The sequence below is a fragment of the Oncorhynchus mykiss genome, chromosome 26 (assembly GCF_013265735.2).
Source record: "Oncorhynchus mykiss isolate Arlee chromosome 26, USDA_OmykA_1.1, whole genome shotgun sequence".
In the NCBI taxonomy this organism is placed as follows: domain Eukaryota; kingdom Metazoa; phylum Chordata; class Actinopteri; order Salmoniformes; family Salmonidae; genus Oncorhynchus; species Oncorhynchus mykiss.
Window position 1 is genome coordinate 4,284,871 of NC_048590.1, and position 17,861 is coordinate 4,302,731.

Sequence of the window (17,861 nt, forward strand, 5' to 3'; positions counted from 1 at the left end):
TCTCTTTTTTTCAATTCTGGTAAGAAGGTCTGACGGCCAAATGGCACCCTATTCCTCTAATGTGCACTACTTTTGATTAGACCCAGAGGGAATAGGGTGCCAGACCCAGGGGGAATAGGGTGCCAGACCCAGGGGGAATAGGGTGCCAGACCCAGGGGGAATAGGGTGCCAGACCCAGAGGGAATAGGGTGCCAGACCCAGAGGGAATAGGGTGCCAGACCCAGAGGGAATAGGGTGCCAGACCCAGAGGGAATAGGGTTCCAGACATATCCCTGGTTAATTACCAGTGAGTAAGGTGGACCCAGGTACCTCTGGGTGTTTACTCTGTGTTGTAGTGTATTGTGGGGCAGTGTTGGCGTGAGTAAGGTGGACCCAGGTACCTCTGGGTGTTTACTCTGTGTTGTAGTGTATTGTGGGTCAGTGTTGGCGTGAGTAAGGTTGGTCCCAGGTACCTCTGGGTGTTTACTCTGGGTTGTAGTGTATTGTGGGTCAGTGTTGGCGTGAGTAAGGTTGGTCCCAGGTACCTCTGGGTGTTTACTCTGGGTTGTAGTGTATTGTGGGGCAGTGTTGGCGTGAGTAAGGTTGGTCCCAGGTACCTCTGGGTGTTTACTCTGGGTTGTAGTGTATTGTGGGTCAGTGTTGGCGTGAGTAAGGTTGGTCCCAGGTACCTCTGGGTGTTTACTCTGGGTTGTAGTGTATTGTGGGGCAGTGTTGGCGTGAGTAAGGTGGACCCAGGTACCTCTGGGTGTTTACTCTGGGTTGTAGTGTATTGTGGGTCAGTGTTGGCGTGAGTAAGGTGGACCCAGGTACCTCTGGGTGTTTACTCTGGGTTGTAGTGTATTGTGGGGCAGTGTTGGCGTGAGTAAGGTGGACCCAGGTACCTCTGGGTGTTTACTCTGGGTTGTAGTGTATTGTGGGTCAGTGTTGGCGTGTCTGTAGGCAAAGAGAGACTGTTGTCAAAGGGTGTTCCCTCTGGCCTGCAATCTGAAGAGCAAATGTAAACTTTCTCCCACTTTAAAATGTTAATTTAGTTATGTATTGATGTCAGTGGCAGACTAAGTGAAAAAGTGACTTCAATGGAAGTTTGGATTCAACTTAATTTGTGATATCAACTCTGAGCCTCACCGCTAACATCACACAGCCAAACCTGTCTGTTACATCACCTCAACAATATGTATGTTAATGTGTGTAAAACTCTGAGCCTCACCACTAACATCACACAGTCAACCTGTCTGTTACATCACCTCAACAATATGTCTGTTAATGTGTGTAAAACTCTGAGCCTCACTGTTCACCACTAACATCACACAGCCAACCTGTCTGTTACATCACCTCAACAATATGTCTGTTAATGTGTGTAAAACTCTGAGCCTCACTGTTCACCACTAACATCACTGTATAACAGGTAAATATCACATGTCAACGATATCTTCTTTCCTGTTTCCAGAGAGACCTCCAGCATCCCTCTCATCCCGCTGGGTCTGAAGGAGACTAAAGAGATGGACTTCTCTGTGTCATTCAAGGTAGTACAGACCTCCGTTTCACTACTTCTTCACTACCTGTACATTTCAGATCATCTTATCCAGACCTACATGCATTCAGGTTCTCTTATCCAGACCGACACAGTCAGGTTCTCTTATCCAGACCGACATGCATTCAGTCAGATCATCTTATCCAGACCTACATGCATTCAGGTTCTCTTATCCAGGCCGATCTACAGTCAGGTTCTCTTATCCAGACCGACGTACAGTCAGGTTTTCTTATCCAGACCAACACAGTCATGTTCTCTTATCCAGACCAACACAGTCATGTTCTCTTATCCAGACCAACACAGTCAGGTTCTCTTATCCAGACCGACGTACAGTCAGGTTCTCTTATCCAGACCGACGTAAAGTCAGGTTCTCTTATCCAGACCGACCTACAGTCAGGTTCTCTTATCCAGACCGACATGTGTTCAGTCAGGTTCTCTTATCCAGACCGACGTAAAGTCAGGTTCTCTTATCCAGACCGACATGCGTTCAGTCAGGTTCTCTTATCCAGACCGACCTACAGTCAGGTTCTCTTATCCAGACCGACATGCGTTCAGTCAGGTTCTCTTATCCAGACCGACGTAAAGTCAGGTTCTCTTATCCAGACCGACCTACAGTCAGGTTCTCTTATCCAGACCGACATGCGTTCAGTCAGGTTCTCTTATCCAGACCGACATGCGTTCAGTCAGGTTCTCTTATCCAGACCGACATGCGTTCAGTCAGGTTCTCTTATCCAGACCGACATGCGTTCAGTCAGGTTCTCTTATCCAGACCGACATGCGTTCAGTCAGGTTCTCTTATCCAGACCGACATGCGTTCAGTCAGGTTCTCTTATCCAGACCGACATGCGTTCAGTCAGGTTCTCTTATCCAGACCGACCTACAGGCAGGGCATTCAGCGAAGGTTCAGCAGCTGTTTCACAATTCCTTTGACAGCGATCTCTATTCTCCATTTGTTCAGTAGTATGTAGTGGATATATAAGCAATATGTTGTGTCCCAAATTGCAACCTACTCCCTATTTTATGCACTACTGTTGGCCCCTGGTCAAAAGTAGTGCACTACGGGGGAATACAGTGCCATCGGGATCTAAACCATTTGTTCAGCATTTCATCAGGTTCAGTAGATTCAAGTTTAACCCTGTGATGTTTTGACCCTCGGCAAACAGCTTTATTATTGTCAACTAGGTCACATCTCTGTCAACCAGGAAATGACAACCGCACACTTAGCCTACCGGTGGTGGGGAATACCATGATGTCACCTTTATACCGCTGTGAGGTGCAGATAAGGACTTGGCAGTATCTAGATGATTGACTTAGGCTACGTCCCAAATGGGACCCTATTCCCCAGATTGACCAGAGCCCTTGTGGGTCCTCCCTTGTGGGTCCTCCCTTGTGGGCTCTCCCTTGTGGGCTCTCCCTTGTGGGCTCTCCCTTGTGGGCCTCCCTTGTGGGCTCTCCCTTGTGGGCTCTCCCTTGTGGGCCTCCCTTGTGGGCCCTCCCTTGTGGGCCTCCCTTGTGGGCTCTCCCTTGTGGGCTTTCCCTTGTGGGCTCTCCCTTGTGGGCTCTCCCTTGTGGGCTCTCCCTTGTGGGCCTCCCTTGTGGGCTCTCCCTTGTGGGCTCTCCCTTGTGGGCTCTCCTTGTGGGCCTTGGTCAAACATAGTGCACTAGGGAATAGGGTGCCATTTGAGACGTGGCCTTCCTGTATCTGTCTGTTAAGTCCTACTTCTAGCCTGTAATCAACTAGCTTTAATGACCAGGTGTCAGTGACATACTGTCTGGTTGCTAGTCAGGAGACACAACGCTGATCGTCACGGGGCTAGAGAGACACTGATGCTGGGTTCGACTCAGGTTTGGTTGGGTCTGGTGAGGGCTCAGGTGTGGTTGGGTCTGGGGAGGGGTCAGGTGTGGTTGGGTCTGGGGAGGGGTCAGGTGTGGTTTGGTCTGGGGAGGGGACAGGTGTGGTTGGGTCTGGGGAGGGGTCAGGTGTGGTTGGGTCTGGGGAGGGGACAGGTGTGGTTGGGTCTGGGGAGGGGACAGGTGTTGTTGGGTCTGGGGAGGGGACAGGTTTGGTTGGGTCTGGGGAGGGCTCAGGTTTGGTTGGGTCTGGGGAGGGCTCAGGTTTGGTTGGGTCTGGGGAGGGCTCAGGTTTGGTTGGGTCTGGGGAGGGCTCAGGTTTGGTTGGGTCTGGGGAGGGGATGGGACATGTTTGGTTGGGTCTGGGGAGGGGAGGGGACATGTTTGGTTGGGTCTGGGGAGGGGAGGGGGCAGGTTATGGTTGGGTCTGGGGTGGGCTCAGGGACAGGTTTGGTTGGGTCTGGGGAGGGCTCAGGGACAGGTTTGGTTGGGTCTGGGGAGGGCTCAGGGACAGGTTTGGTTGGGTCTGGGGAGGGCTCAGGGACAGGTTTGGTTGGGTCTGGGGAGGGCTCAGGGACAGGTTTGGTTGGGTCTGGGGAGGGCTCAGGTGTGGTTGGGTCTGGGGAGGAGTCAGGTGTGGTTGGGTCTGGGGAGGGGTCAGGTGTGGTTGGGTCTGGGGAGGAGTCAGGTGTGGTTGGGTCTGGGGAGGGGACAGGTTGGTTGGGTCTGGGGAGGGCTCAGGTTTGGTTGGGTCTGGGGAGGGCTCAGGTTTGGTTGGGTCTGGGGAGGGCTCAGGTTTGGTTGGGTCTGGGGAGGGGAGGGGGCAGGTTATGGTTGGGTCTGGGGTGGGCTCAGGGACAGGTTTGGTTTGGTCTGGGGAGGGCTCAGGGACAGGTTTGGTTGGGTCTGGGGAGGGCTCAGGGACAGGTTTGGTTGGGTCTGGGGAGGGCTCAGGGACAGGTTTGGTTGGGTCTGGGGAGGGCTCAGGGACAGGTTTGGTTGGGTCTGGGGAGGAGAGGGGACAGGTTTGGTTGGGTCTGGGGAGGAGTCAGGTTTGGTTGGGTCTGGGGAGGGGACAGGTTGGTTGGTTGGTTGGTTCTGGGGAGAGGTCAGGTTTGGTTGAGTCTGTGGAGGGGACAGGTTGGTTGGTTCTGGGGAGAGGTCAGGTTTGGTTGAGTCTGGGGAGGGGTCAGGTTTGGTTGAGTCTGGGGAGGGGTCAGGTTTGGTTGGTTCTGGGGAGAGGTCAGGTTTGGTTGAGTCTGGGGAGGGGACAGGTTGGTTGGTTCTGGGGAGAGGTCAGGTTTGGTTGGGTCTGGGGAGGGGAGGGGACAGGTTTGGTTGGGTCTGGGGAGGGGAGGGGACAGGTTTGGTTGGGTCTAGGGAGGGGTCAGGTTTGGTTGGGTCTGGGGAGGGGTTGGGTCTAGGGAGGGGTCAGGTTTGGTTGGGTCTAGGGAGGGGTCAGGTTTGGTTGGGTCTGGGGAGGGGTCAGGTTTGGTTGGGTCTGGGGAGGGGTCAAGTTGGGTCTTGGGAGAAGTCAGGTACACACATGTTAAAGCACCCTGGACTGGTGTTTTGATGGGCTGTTGGCTCTATAACACAGTGGGTGGTGTTTTGATGGGTCGGTGGCTCTATAGGACAGTGGATGGTGTTTTGATGGGTCGGTGGCTCTATAACACAGTGGATGGTGTTTTGATGGGTCGGTGGCTCTATAGGACAGTGGATGGTGTTTTGATGGGTCGGTGGCTCTATAGGACAGTGGATGGTGTTTTGATGGGTCGGTGGCTCTATAACACAGTGGGTGGTGTTTTGATGGGTCGGTGGCTCTATAGGACAGTGGATGGTGTTTTGATGGGTCGGTGGCTCTATAGGACAGTGGGTGGTGTTTTGATGGGTCGGTGGCTCTATAACACAGTGGATGGTGTTTTGATGGGTCGGTGGCTCTATAGGACAGTGGGTGGTGTTTTGATGGGTCGGTGGCTCTATAACACAGTGGATGGTGTTTTGATGGGTCGGTGACTCTATAGGACAGTGGATGGTGTTTTGATGGGTCGGTTGCTCTATAACACAGTGGATGGTGTTTTGATGGGTCGGTGACTCTATAGGACAGTGGATGGTGTTTTGATGGTTCGGTGGCTCTATAGGACAGTGGGTGGTGTTTTGATGGGTCGGTGGCTCTATAGGACAGTGGATGGTGTTTTGATGGGTCGGTGGCTCTATAGGACAGTGGATGGTGTTTTGATGGGTCGGTGGCTCTATAGGACAGTGGATGGTGTTTTGATGGGTCTGTGACTATAGGACAGTGGGTGGTGTTTTGATGGGTGGGTTGTTCTGTTCTGGTGTGTTGACGATGGTCTCCTCTCTGTTCTGGTGTGTTGACGATGGTCTCCTCTCTGTTCTGGTGTGTTGACGATGGTCTCCTCTCTGTTCTGGTGTGTTGACGATGGTCTCCTCTCTGTTCTGGTGTGTTGACGATGGTCTCCTCTCTGTTCTGGTGTGTTGACGATGGTCTCCTCTCTGTTCTGGTGTGTTGACGATGGTCTCCTCTCTGTTCTGGTGTGTTGATGATGGTCTCCTCTCTGTTCTGGTGTGTTTTTCCAGGACTTCATCCTGGAGCACTACAGTGAGGATGGCTCCAGCTTCGAGGAGGAGATCGCTGACCTGATGGACCTGAGACAGGTACTTTCACCATCGGTCTCATAGAAATCTACATTGTCCGAGTGAAACTGGGTTCTCTATGGAATCACCCACCACACAGAGAACGGTCTTGTTGTATTTTGACCCTCTTTCCCCACCATACCCACAGGCCTGTCGTACCCCCAGTCGCAATGACGCCGGCATCGAGACCCTGGCCAAGTACTTCAGCCACATACCTCTACTGGAGAGCCGCTTCTTCTCCGCTACCCGCCAGATGGGAATCTTCTTTACTTGGTATGTTCCACCTCACTGTCTCCAATGCCCCGTCAATCATGGTCTGACCCAGCCCAGGGGTCCAGGTATCTGTAGTAGCTTCACCTCACTGTCTCCAATGCCCCGTCAATCATGGTCTGACCCAGCCCAGGGGTCCAGGTATCTATAGTATCTTCACCTGACTGTCTCCAATGCACTTTTTGCCAGTCCTGTCTGGTCTAGCGACAGTGGGTTTGTGCCCATAGGCAACGTTGTTGCTGGTGAGGACCTGCCTTACAACAGGCCTACAAGCCCTCAGTCCAGCCTCTCTCATCCTATTGCGGACAGTCTGAGCACTGATGGAGGGTTTATACCCATAGGTGATGTCTGGTGAGGACCTGCCTTACAACAGGCCTACAAGCCCTCAGTCCAGCCTCTCTCAGCCTATTGCGGACAGTCTGAGCACTGATGGAGGGTTTATACCCATAGGTGATGTCTGGCGAGGACCTGCCTTACAACAGGCCTACAAGCCCTCAGTTCAGCCTCTCTCAGCCTATTGTGGACAGTCTGAGCACTGATGGAGGGCCTCTCTCCAGGGGTCAACATGTCTGTCTCTCCAGGGGTCATCATGGTGTTATGGTTCCACTAGTGACCTCTCTGTCGGTCTCTCCAGGGGTCAACACAGTGTTATGGTTCCACTAGTGACCTTTCTGTCTGTCTCTCTCCCAGGTATGACTCGTTCACAGGTGTTCCAGTGTGCCAGCAGAACGTGTCTCTGGAGAAGGCCAGTATTCTGTTCAACATCGGCGCCCTCTACACCCAGATCGGCACGCGCTGCAACCGCCAGACGGGCTCCGGCCTCCAGGATGCCATCACAGCCTTCCAGAAAGCTGCAGGTGAGGAGACACTAGAACCAGTTGGCTGTGTCTCACATGACACCTTATTCCCTCTATGTAGGGAATAGGGTCCTGGTTATAGGGAATAGGGCCCTGGTTAAGAGTAGTGCACTATGTAGGAAATAGGGTCCTGGTTAAGAGTAGTGCACTATGTAGGGAATAGGGCCCTGGTTATAGGGAATAGGGCCCTGGTTATAGGGAACATTTCATAGTTTTCAAATGTCATGTCAGGAAAAACTCTATGGACTGGCTACTGGTAAAGATGAACCATTTAACTCTCAATCAATCAATCAATCAATCAAATGTATTTATAAAGCCTTTCTTACATCAGCTAATATCTCAAAGTGCTGTACAGAAACCCAGCCTAAAACCCCAAACAGCAAGCAATGCAGGTGTAGAAGCACGGTGGCTAGGAAAAACTCCCTAGAAAGGCCAAAACCTAGGAAGAAACCTAGAGAGGAACCAGGCTATGAGGGGTGGCCAGTCCTCTTCTGGCTTCTCTAGTTTCCCATGCATCATGTCCCACAGTACAGTACTGCCCCTCGGCAGTCAACCCAAACTAGGACAGTACTGCCTCTCGACAGTCAACCCAAACTAGGACAGTACTGCCCCTCGGCAGTCGACCCAAACTAGGACAGTAATGCCCCTCGGCAGTCGACCCAAACTAGGACAGTACTGCCCCTCGGCAGTCGACCCAAACTAGGACGGTACTGCCCCTCGGCAGTCGACCCAAACTAGGACAGTACTGCCCCTCGGCAGTCGACCCAAACTAGGACAGTACTGCCCCTCGGCAGTCGACCCAAACTAGGACAGTACTGCCCCTCGGCAGTCGACCCAAACTAGGACAGTACTGCCCCTCGGCAGTCGACCCAAACTAGGACAGTACTGCCCCTCGGCAGTCGACCCAAACTAGGACAGTACTGCCCCTCGGCAGTCGACCCAAACTAGGACAGTACTGCCCCTCGGCAGTCGACCCAAACTAGGACAGTACTGCCCCTCGGCAGTCGACCCAAACTAGGACAGTACTGCCCCTCGGCCTAATGTCGAACGTTAGAAACTGTGAGTACTTGTGGTACCGGGAGTATAAAAGGATTAGCACATTCTCATGTTAAGTTCCGTTTTTATAAATGCAGTTTTGCGTGAAAACTGGCACATGCATGTTTTGGAGCATATATTGCATCCGGTAGCAATGTTTAGAAATGAGTCCTGAACCACCTGAAGTAGACGTTCACCCCCAGCTATGACATGAGTCCCTCCATACTCACCTCACCCACTCTCTCTGTGTCCATCCCCCTCTGTAGGAGTCCTCCACCACCTGAAAGAGACGTTCACCCACACCCCCAGCTATGACATGAGTCCCTCCATGCTCAGTATGCTCATCAAGATGATGCTGGCCCAAGCTCAGGAGTGTCTGTTTGAGAAGATCGCTCTGTCTGGCATCCGCAATGAGTTCTTCTCTCTCCTCAAGATGGCCCACGAGGCTGCCAAGGTACATGTACAATACTGAGTCCTTTCCTACAGTCTACAGGCTGCCAAGGTACATGTACAATACTGAGTCCTTTCCTACAGTCTACAGGCTGCCAAGGTACATGTACAATACTGAGTCCTTTCCCACAGTCTACAGGCTGCCAAGGTACATGAACAATACTGAGTCCTTTCCTACAGTCTACAGGCTGCCAAGGTACATGAACAATACTGAGTCCTTTCCTACAGGCTGCCAAGGTACATGAACAATACTGAGTCCTTTCCTACAGTCTATAGGCTGCCAAGGTACATGTACAATACTGAGTCCTTTCCTACAGTCTACAGGCTGCCAAGGTACATGTACAATACTGAGTCCTTTCCTACAGGCTGCCAAGGTACATGATCAATACTGAGTCCTTTCCTACAGTCTACAGGCTGCCAAGGTACATGAACAATACTGAGTCCTTTCCTACAGGCTGCCAAGGTACATGTACAATACTGAGTCCTTTCCCTCAGTCTACAGGCTGCCAATGTACATGAACAATACTGAGTCCTTTCCTACAGGCTGCCAAGGTACATGTACAATACTGAGTCCTTTCCCTCAGTCTACAGGCTGCCAAGGTACATGTACAATACTGAGTCCTTTCCTACAGGCTGCCAAGGTACATGTACAATACTGAGTCCTTTCCCTCAGTCTACAGGCTGCCAAGGTACATGAACAATACTGAGTCCTTTCCTACAGGCTGCCAAGGTACATGTACAATACTGAGTCCTTTCCCTCAGTCTACAGGCTGCCAAGGTACATGTACAATACTGAGTCCTTTCCTACAGGCTGCCAAGGTACATGAACAATACTGAGTCCTTTCCCTCAGTCTATAGGCTGCCAAGGTACATGTACAATACTGAGTCCTTTCCTACAGTCTGCCAAGGTACATGTACAATACTGAGTCCTTTCCCTCAGTCTACAGGCTGCCAAGGTACATGTACAATACTGAGTCCTTTCCTACAGGCTGCCAAGGTACATGAACAATACTGAGTCCTTTCCCTCAGTCTACAGGCTGCCAAGGTACATGTACAATACTGAGTCCTTTCCCTCAGTCTACAGGCTGCCAAGGTACATGTACAATACACTGAGTCCTTTCCTACAGGCTGCCAAGGTACATGTACAATACTGAGTCCTTTCTTACAGGCTGCCAAGGTACATGAACAATACTGAGTCCTTTCCTACAGTCTACAGGCTGCCAAGGTACATGTACAATACTGAGTCCTTTCCTACAGTCTACAGGCTGCCAAGGTACATGAACAATACTGAGTCCTTTCCTACAGGCTGCCAAGGTACATGAACAATACTGAGTCCTTTCCTACAGTCTACAGGCTGCCAAGGTACATGTACAATACTGAGTCCTTTCCTACAGTCTACAGGCTGCCAAGGTACATGTACAATACTGAGTCCTTTCCTACAGTCTACAGGCTGCCAAGGTACATGTACAATACTGAATCCTTTCCTACAGTCTACAGGCTGCCAAGGTACATGTACAATACTGAGTCCTTTCCCACAGTCTATAGGCTGCCAAGGTACATGTACAACACTGAGTCCTTTCCTACAGTCTATAGGCTGCCAAGGTACATGTACAATACTGAGTCCTTTCCCACAGTCTACAGACTGCCAAGGTACATGATCAATACTGAGTCCTTTCCTACAGTCTATAGGCTGCCAAGGTACATGTACAATACTGAGTCCTTTCCCACAGTCTACAGACTGCCAAGGTACATGATCAATACTGAGTCCTTTCCTACAGTCTACAGGCTGCCAAGGTACATGTACAATACTGAGTCCTTTCCTACAGTCTACAGGCTGCCAAGGTACATGTACAATACTGAGTCCTTTCCCACAGTCTACAGGCTGCCAAGGTACATGTACAATACTGAGTCCTTTCCCACAGTCTATAGGCTGCCAAGGTACATGTACAATACTGAGTCCTTTCCCACAGTCTATAGGCTGCCAAGGTACATGTACAACACTGAGTCCTTTCCTACAGTCTATAGGCTGCCAAGGTACATGTACAATACTGAGTCCTTTCCCACAGTCTACAGACTGCCAAGGTACATGATTAATACTGAGTCCTTTCCTACAGTCTATAGGCTGCCAAGGTACATGTACAATACTGAGTCCTTTCCCACAGTCTACAGACTGCCAAGGTACATGAACAATACTGAGTCCTTTCCTACAGTCTACAGGCTGCCAAGGTACATGTACAATACTGAGTCCTTTCCTACAGTCTACAGGCTGCCAAGGTACATGTACAATACTGAGTCCTTTCCCACAGTCTACAGACTGCCAAGGTACATGATCAATACTGAGTCCTTTCCTACAGTCTACAGGCTGCCAAGGTACATGTACAATACTGAGTCCTTTCCTACAGTCTACAGGCTGCCAAGGTACATGTACAATACTGAGTCCTTTCCCACAGTCTACAGGCTGCCAAGGTACATGTACAATACTGAGTCCTTTCCCACAGTCTATAGGCTGATACAGACGGATTGATCTTGATTAAATCAGGTATGTAGTTCCACTGTTATCGATAGATGGATGGATGGATTTGTCTGTTGATGTTCAATGGGCAACGTTCAACACATCTGCTTTGCCCTAACGGGGTTAATCTGAGAGAGTTTCACCTCAACGCTGAACGCTTTGCCCTAATGGGGTTAATCTGAGAGAGTTTCACCTCAACGCTGAACGCTTTGCCCTAATGGGGTTAATCTGAGAGAGTTTCACCTCAACGCTAAACGCTTTGCCCTAACGGGGTTAATCTGAGAGAGTTTCACCTCAACGCTGAACGCTTTGCCCTAATGGGGTTAATCTGAGAGAGTTTCACCTCAACGCTAAACGCTTTACCCTAACGGGGTTAATCTGAGAGAGTTTCACCTCAACGCTAAACGCTTTACCCTAACGGGGTTAATCTGAGAGAGTTTCACCTCAACGCTAAACGTTTTGCCCTAACGGGGTTAATCTGAGAGAGTTTCACCTCAACGCTAAACGCTTTGCCCTAATGGGGTTAATCTGAGAGAGTTTCACCTCAACGCTGAACGCTTTGCCCTAATGGGGTTAATCTGAGAGAGTTTCACCTCAACGCTAAACGTTTTGCCCTAACGGGGTTAATCTGAGAGAGTTTCACCTCAACGCTAAACGCTTTGCCCTAACGGGGTTAATCTGAGAGAGTTTCACCTCAACGCTGAACGCTTTGCCCTAACGGGGTTAATCTGAGAGAGTTTCACCTCAACGCTGAAAGGGGTTCCATCATCTAAGACGATATGGCATCACACTGTCATATCCCGTTGAGGTGTGTCTGACTAAAGAGCAGTGGAACCCCATTCCCTATATAGTGCCCTAAGCCTCTGGTCTAAAGTAGTGCACTATATAGGGAATAGGGTGCCATAGAGCTCTGGTCTAAAGTAGTGCACTATATAGGGAATAGGGTGCCATAGAGCTCTGGTCTAAAGTAGTGCACTATATAGGGAATAGGGTGCCATAGGGCTCTGGTCTAAAGTTGTGCGCTATATAGGGAATAGGGTGCCATAGGGCTCTGGTCAACAGTAGTGCACTACATATAGGGAATAGGGTTCCATTTGCGATGTGTTCTCTAACAGAACATCTCTGTGTCCCCGTCTCAGGTAGGAGACACCTATGACCAGGTTCACCAGTCTATGAGCCAGACTCCCATCAAGGACAACGTCCCGTTCTTCTGGTCCACCGTGGCTCAGGTCAAGACCCACCACTACCGTTCACTGGCACACTACTTCCTGGCTACTGCGCTATTGGACCACCAACGTAAGTCCAGCAGCCGTTAGCCAATCATATCCCTTCTATGCGCGATCCAGAGGGAGAGAGGGAGATGTGTAAATGCCTGTTAGTTACTAGATGAGTTTCCTGGAACAGACTGGAGCAGACTGGTTCTGTTAGTTCCTAGATGAGTTTCCTGGACCTTACAGGAACAGACTTCACCTCTTTCTCAGAGTACTGAGACCTTTAATTTAATAAAGAGGACAGAGAGACAGAACAGCCCAGAGTACTGAGACCTTTAGATTAATAAAGAGGACAGAGAGACAGAACAGCTCAGAGTACTGAGACCTTTAGATTTATAAAGAGGACAGAGAGACAGAACAGCCCAGAGTACTGAGACCTTTAATTTAATAAAGAGGACAGAGAGACAGAACAGCTCAGAGTACTGAGACCTTTAGTTTTATAAAGAGGACAGAGTAGTGTAGAGTGAGTCTGTACCAACCTGGTCAGTTATAAATATTTATGTAACATGTCTTTGTGTTGTTCAAACCAAACTGTCTCACAGTCCCAGACTGGATCTGTCCTCTGCCGACACTGTCTTTCTGCCGACACTGTCTTTCTGCCGACACTGTCTTTCTGCCGACAGCCAAGGCTACATCCCTAAAATCCTGTCTCTGTGTTGCCATGTCCCTAATCCCCATCTCTGTGTTGCCATGTCCCTAATCCCCGTCTCTGTGTTGCCATGTCCCTAATCCCTGTCTCTGTGTTGCCATGTTCCTAATCCCTGTCTCTGTGTTGCCATGTCCCTAATCCCTGTCTCTGTGTTGCCGTGTCCTAGTCTCTGTGTTGCCGTGTTCTAGTCTCTGTGTTGCCGTGTCCTAGTCTCTGTGTTGCCATGTCCCTAATCCCCATCTCTGTGTTGCCATGTCCCTAATCCCTGTCTCTGTGTTGCCATGTCCCTAATCCCTGTCTCTGTGTTGCCATGTCCCTAATCCCCATCTCTGTATTGCCGTGTCCTAGTCTCTGTGTTGCCGTGTCCTAGTCTCTGTGTTGCCATGTCCCTAATCCCCATCTCTGTGTTGCCGTGTCCTAGTCTCTGTGTTGCCGTGTCCTAGTCTCTGTGTTGCCGTGTCCTAGTCTCTGTGTTGCCATGTCCCTAATCCCCATCTCTGTGTTGCCATGTCCCTAATCCCTGTCTCTGTGTTGCCATGTCCCTAATCCCTGTCTCTGTGTTGCCGTGTCCCTAATCCCTGTCTCTGTGTTGCCGTGTCCCTAATCCCCGTCTCTGTGTTGCCGTGTCCCTAATCCCTGTCTCTTTGTTGCCATTTCTAATCCCTGTCTCCTGTCTCTGTGTTTTCCAGTGAGGCCCAGTGATGACGAGGACCAACAGGAGAAGGCTCTGTCCCAGGCGTATGATGCCATGCCAGATGGCCGCTCCCCACTCGACATCCTCAGGAAGAGAGAGGAGAGACGACGCATCGGTAAGGCTCCAAACCCAATACCGTGTTTACACAGGTCCTTTATGTGGTTTAGGTCTAGATACACACTGTCATTTATATAGTCCCTGACTGTCTGGACTCTACACACTGTCATTTATATAGTCCCTGACTGTCTGGACTCTACACACTGTCATTTATATAGTCCCTGACTGTCTGGACTCTACACACTGTCATTTATATAGTCCCTGACTGTCTGGACTCTACACACTGTCATTTATATAGTCCCTGACTGTCTGGACTCTACACCCTGACTGTCATTTATATAGTCCCTGACTGTCTGGACTCTACACCCTGACTGTCATTTATATCGTCCCTGACTGTCTGGACTCTACACCATGTTATCACCTGGTACCCCGTGTGTATAGCCCCGTTATCACCTGGTACCCCGTGTGTATAGCCCCGTTATCACCTGGTACCCCGTGTATATAACCATGTTATCACCTGGTACCCCGTGTGTATAACCATGTTATCACCTGGTACCCCGTGTGTATAGCCATGTTATCACCTGGTACCCCGTGTGTATAACCATGTTATCACCTGGTACCCCGTGTGTATAACCATGTTATCACCTGGTACCCCGTGTGTATAGCCATGTTATCACCTGGTACCCCGTGTGTATAGCCATGTTATCACCTGGTACCCCGTGTGTATAGCCCCGTTATCACCTGGTACCCCGTGTGTATAACCATGTTATCACCTGGTACCCCGTGTGTATAGCCCCGTTATCACCTGGAACCATATGGTCTGAGTCTAAACGGGATCCATTTAGTTTTTACCTGTATACTTACTCACCTGGCTTAATGACTCTTCCTCTTTCCACCCTCCACCTCTTCTTCTCCCTCCTCCACCTCCCCTCTCCTCCACCTCCCCGTTAATTCCTCCTCCCTCCCCCACCTCCCCTCTCCTCCACCTCCCCGTTAATTCCTCCTCCCTCCCCCACCTCCCCTCTCCTCCACCTCCCCGTTAATTCCTCCTCCCTCCCCCACCTCCCCTCTCCTCCACCTCCCCGTTAATTCCTCCTCCCTCCCCCACCTCCCCTCTCCTCCACCTCCCCGTTAATTCCTCCTCCCTCCCCCACCTCCCCTCTCCTCCACCTCCCCGTTAATTCCTTCTCCCTCCTCCACCTCCCTCTCCTCCACCTCCCCGTTAATTCCTCCTCCCTCCTCCACCTCCCCTCTCCTCCATCTCCCCGTTAATTCCTCCTCCCTCCTCCACCTCCCCGTTAATTCCTCCTCCCTCCTCCACCTCCCCGTTAATTCCTCCTCCCTCCTCCACCTCCCCTCTCCTCCACCTCCCCGTTAATTCCTCCTCCCTCCTCCACCTCCCTGTTAATTCCTCCTCCCTCCTCCACCTCTCCTCTCCTCCACCTCCCCGTTAATTCCTCCTCCCTCCTCCACCTCCCTCTCCTCCACCTCCCCGTTAATTCCTCCTCCCTCCTCCACCTCCCTTCTCCTTCCCCAGGTAAGGCCCACCTGCGGCGGGCTGTGATAGGTCATGAGGAGGGTCTGAGGATCCATAGTCTGTGTCGTCACCTCAGGAAGCTGGATGTGCTCCAGGCCATCCTCCAGGCCAGTCACAACCGTTCCCTGGCCAAGTTCAATGACAACGACCGAGAGGACGAGTTCACAGACTACATGGAGGCTCCAGACATCGTCTGTGAGTCAATCAATCAATCAAATGTATTTGTAAAGCTCCAGACATCATCTGTGAGTCAATCAATCAATTGTATTTGTGAAGCCCCCAACATCTGTGTAATTAATCAATCAATTGTATTTGTGAAGCCCCCAACATCTGTGTAATTAATCAATCAATTGAATTTGTGAAGCCCCCAACATCTGTGTAATTAATCAATCAATTGTATTTGTGAAGCCCCCAACATCTGTGTAATTAATCAATCAATTGAGGGGGTCTGACTGTCAAATGTACCTCATGTCATTAGAGAGACAGAGGGGGTCTGACTGTCAAATGTACCTCATGTCATTAGAGAGACAGAGGGGGTCTGGCTGTTGAACCTCATTACATTAGAGAGACAGAGGGGGTCTGACTGTCAAATGTACCTCATGTCATTAGAGAGACAGAGGGGGTCTGGCTGTTGGACCTCATTACATTAGAAAGACAGAGGGGGTCTGGCTGTTGGACCTCATGTCATTAGAGAGACAGAGGGGGTCTGGCTCTTGGACCTCATGTCATTAGAGAGACAGAGGGGGTCTGGCTGTTGGACCTCATTACAATTGGTCTGTTCCATCGGTGGTGTGGATTGTAAGACTAGACATACAATCTAACTTCCTGGTTGGTTCTCATGTGAAATTACCTTCAACAACCTAATAACCTTTTAAAACAGCTGTTTAGTAGGTCCAGGATGTTGTGATGCTGTAATGTTTACAGTGTGGCCATGCGCTCCCTGTCGTGCTGAACCCCAGAGGACGTTGGCAGGTTGTGTGTGTTGTGGTAATAAACAGACCTGTTTTCCCTCCTCAGCTAAAACGGAGCACAAGGCAGAGATGGAAACGCCCATGGCCACAAAGGTGAAAGTCACAGACTTTTTCCGGAGGCTGGTATGTGGGCTTACTAATTTCCTTTTAACATTTTCAGGGCTGCTGTTCCAGACACAGATTGTTAAAGCCTAGTCCTTGGACTATGAAGCTTGGTGAATGGAGAATCACCAGTAACTCTTAAAACTCCTCTTATAGTCTGGGACTGAGATTAATCTGTGTCTGGGAAACCGTCCCGTCGTGTAAAATATCTACGGTGTTTTCAGAAATTGGCATCACAAAGCTCTGGATTTGTGTGTTGTTGTTGTTTAAAAAACAGTTAAATTCAGTTCAACTTTCCTTGTACACCCAGATGGTGTGGTGCTGTTTTCTGAATCCGACCCAACAGAACCACTATGGCAGTACTGACATTAACCCTGGAGACAGTGATCCAACAGAACCACTATGGCAGTACTAACATTAACCCTTGAGACAGTGACCTAACAGAACCACTATGGCAGTACTAACATTAACCCTGGAGACAGAGACCCAACAGAACCACTATGGCAGTACTAACATTAACCCTGGAGACAGTGACCCAACAGAACCACTATGGCAGTACTAACATTAACCCTGGAGACAGTGATCCAACAGAACCACTATGGCAGTACTAACATTAACCCTGGAGACAGTGACCCAACAGAACCACTATGGCAGTACTAACATTAACCCTGGAGACAGTGACCCAACAGAACCACTATGGCATTACTAACATTAACCCTGGAGACAGTGATCCAACAGAACCACTATGGCAGTACTAACATTAACCCTGGAGACAGTGATCCAACAGAACCACTATGGCAGTACTAACATTAACCCTGGAGACAGAGACCCAACAGAACCACTATGGCAGTACTAACATTAACCCTGGAGACAGTGACCCAACAGAACCACTATGGCAGTACTAACATTAACCCTGGAGACAGTGACCCAACAGAACCACTATGGCAGTACTAACATTAACCCTGGAGACAGTGACCCAACAGAACCACTATGGCAGTACTAACATTAACCCTGGAGACAGTGACCCAACAGAACCACTATGGCAGTACTAACATTAACCCTGGAGACAGTGATCCAACAGAACCACTATGGCAGTACTAACATTAACCCTGGAGACAGTGACCCAACAGAACCACTATGGCAGTACTAACATTAACCCTGGAGACAGTGATCCAACAGAACCACTATGGCAGTACTAACATTAACCCTGGAGACAGTGACCCAACAGAACCACTATGGCAGTACTAACATTAACCCTGGAGACAGTGACCCAACAGAACCACTATGGCAGTACTAACATTAACCCTGGAGACAGAGACCCAACAGAACCACTATGGCAGTACTAACATTAACCCTGGAGACAGAGACCCAACAGAACCACTATGGCAGTACTAACATTAACCCTGGAGACAGTGACCC

At 50.2% G+C, this 17,861-nt stretch overlaps 1 protein-coding gene across 2 annotated transcripts in view; it reads left to right on the forward strand.

Annotated features, from left to right (window-relative positions):
• LOC118944442 (rhophilin-2-like) overlaps positions 1-17,861 on the forward strand; it is a 62,388-nt gene that overhangs the window by 33,860 nt on the left and 10,667 nt on the right. Inside the window, exons 4-12 of one of the 2 annotated variants that reach the window (XM_036963780.1) lie at positions 1,448-1,523; positions 5,981-6,058; positions 6,186-6,310; positions 6,998-7,164; positions 8,466-8,653; positions 12,301-12,457; positions 13,771-13,890; positions 15,370-15,564; positions 16,387-16,433. In XM_036963780.1, coding sequence (XP_036819675.1) covers positions 1,448-1,523; positions 5,981-6,058; positions 6,186-6,310; positions 6,998-7,164; positions 8,466-8,653; positions 12,301-12,457; positions 13,771-13,890; positions 15,370-15,564; positions 16,387-16,433 — 1,153 coding nt within the window. Of the gene's footprint in view, positions 1-1,447; positions 1,524-5,980; positions 6,059-6,185; positions 6,311-6,997; positions 7,165-8,465; positions 8,654-12,300; positions 12,458-13,770; positions 13,891-15,369; positions 15,565-16,386; positions 16,464-17,861 lie in introns of both variants that reach the window. The other variant, XM_036963779.1, reaches the window with a different exon arrangement.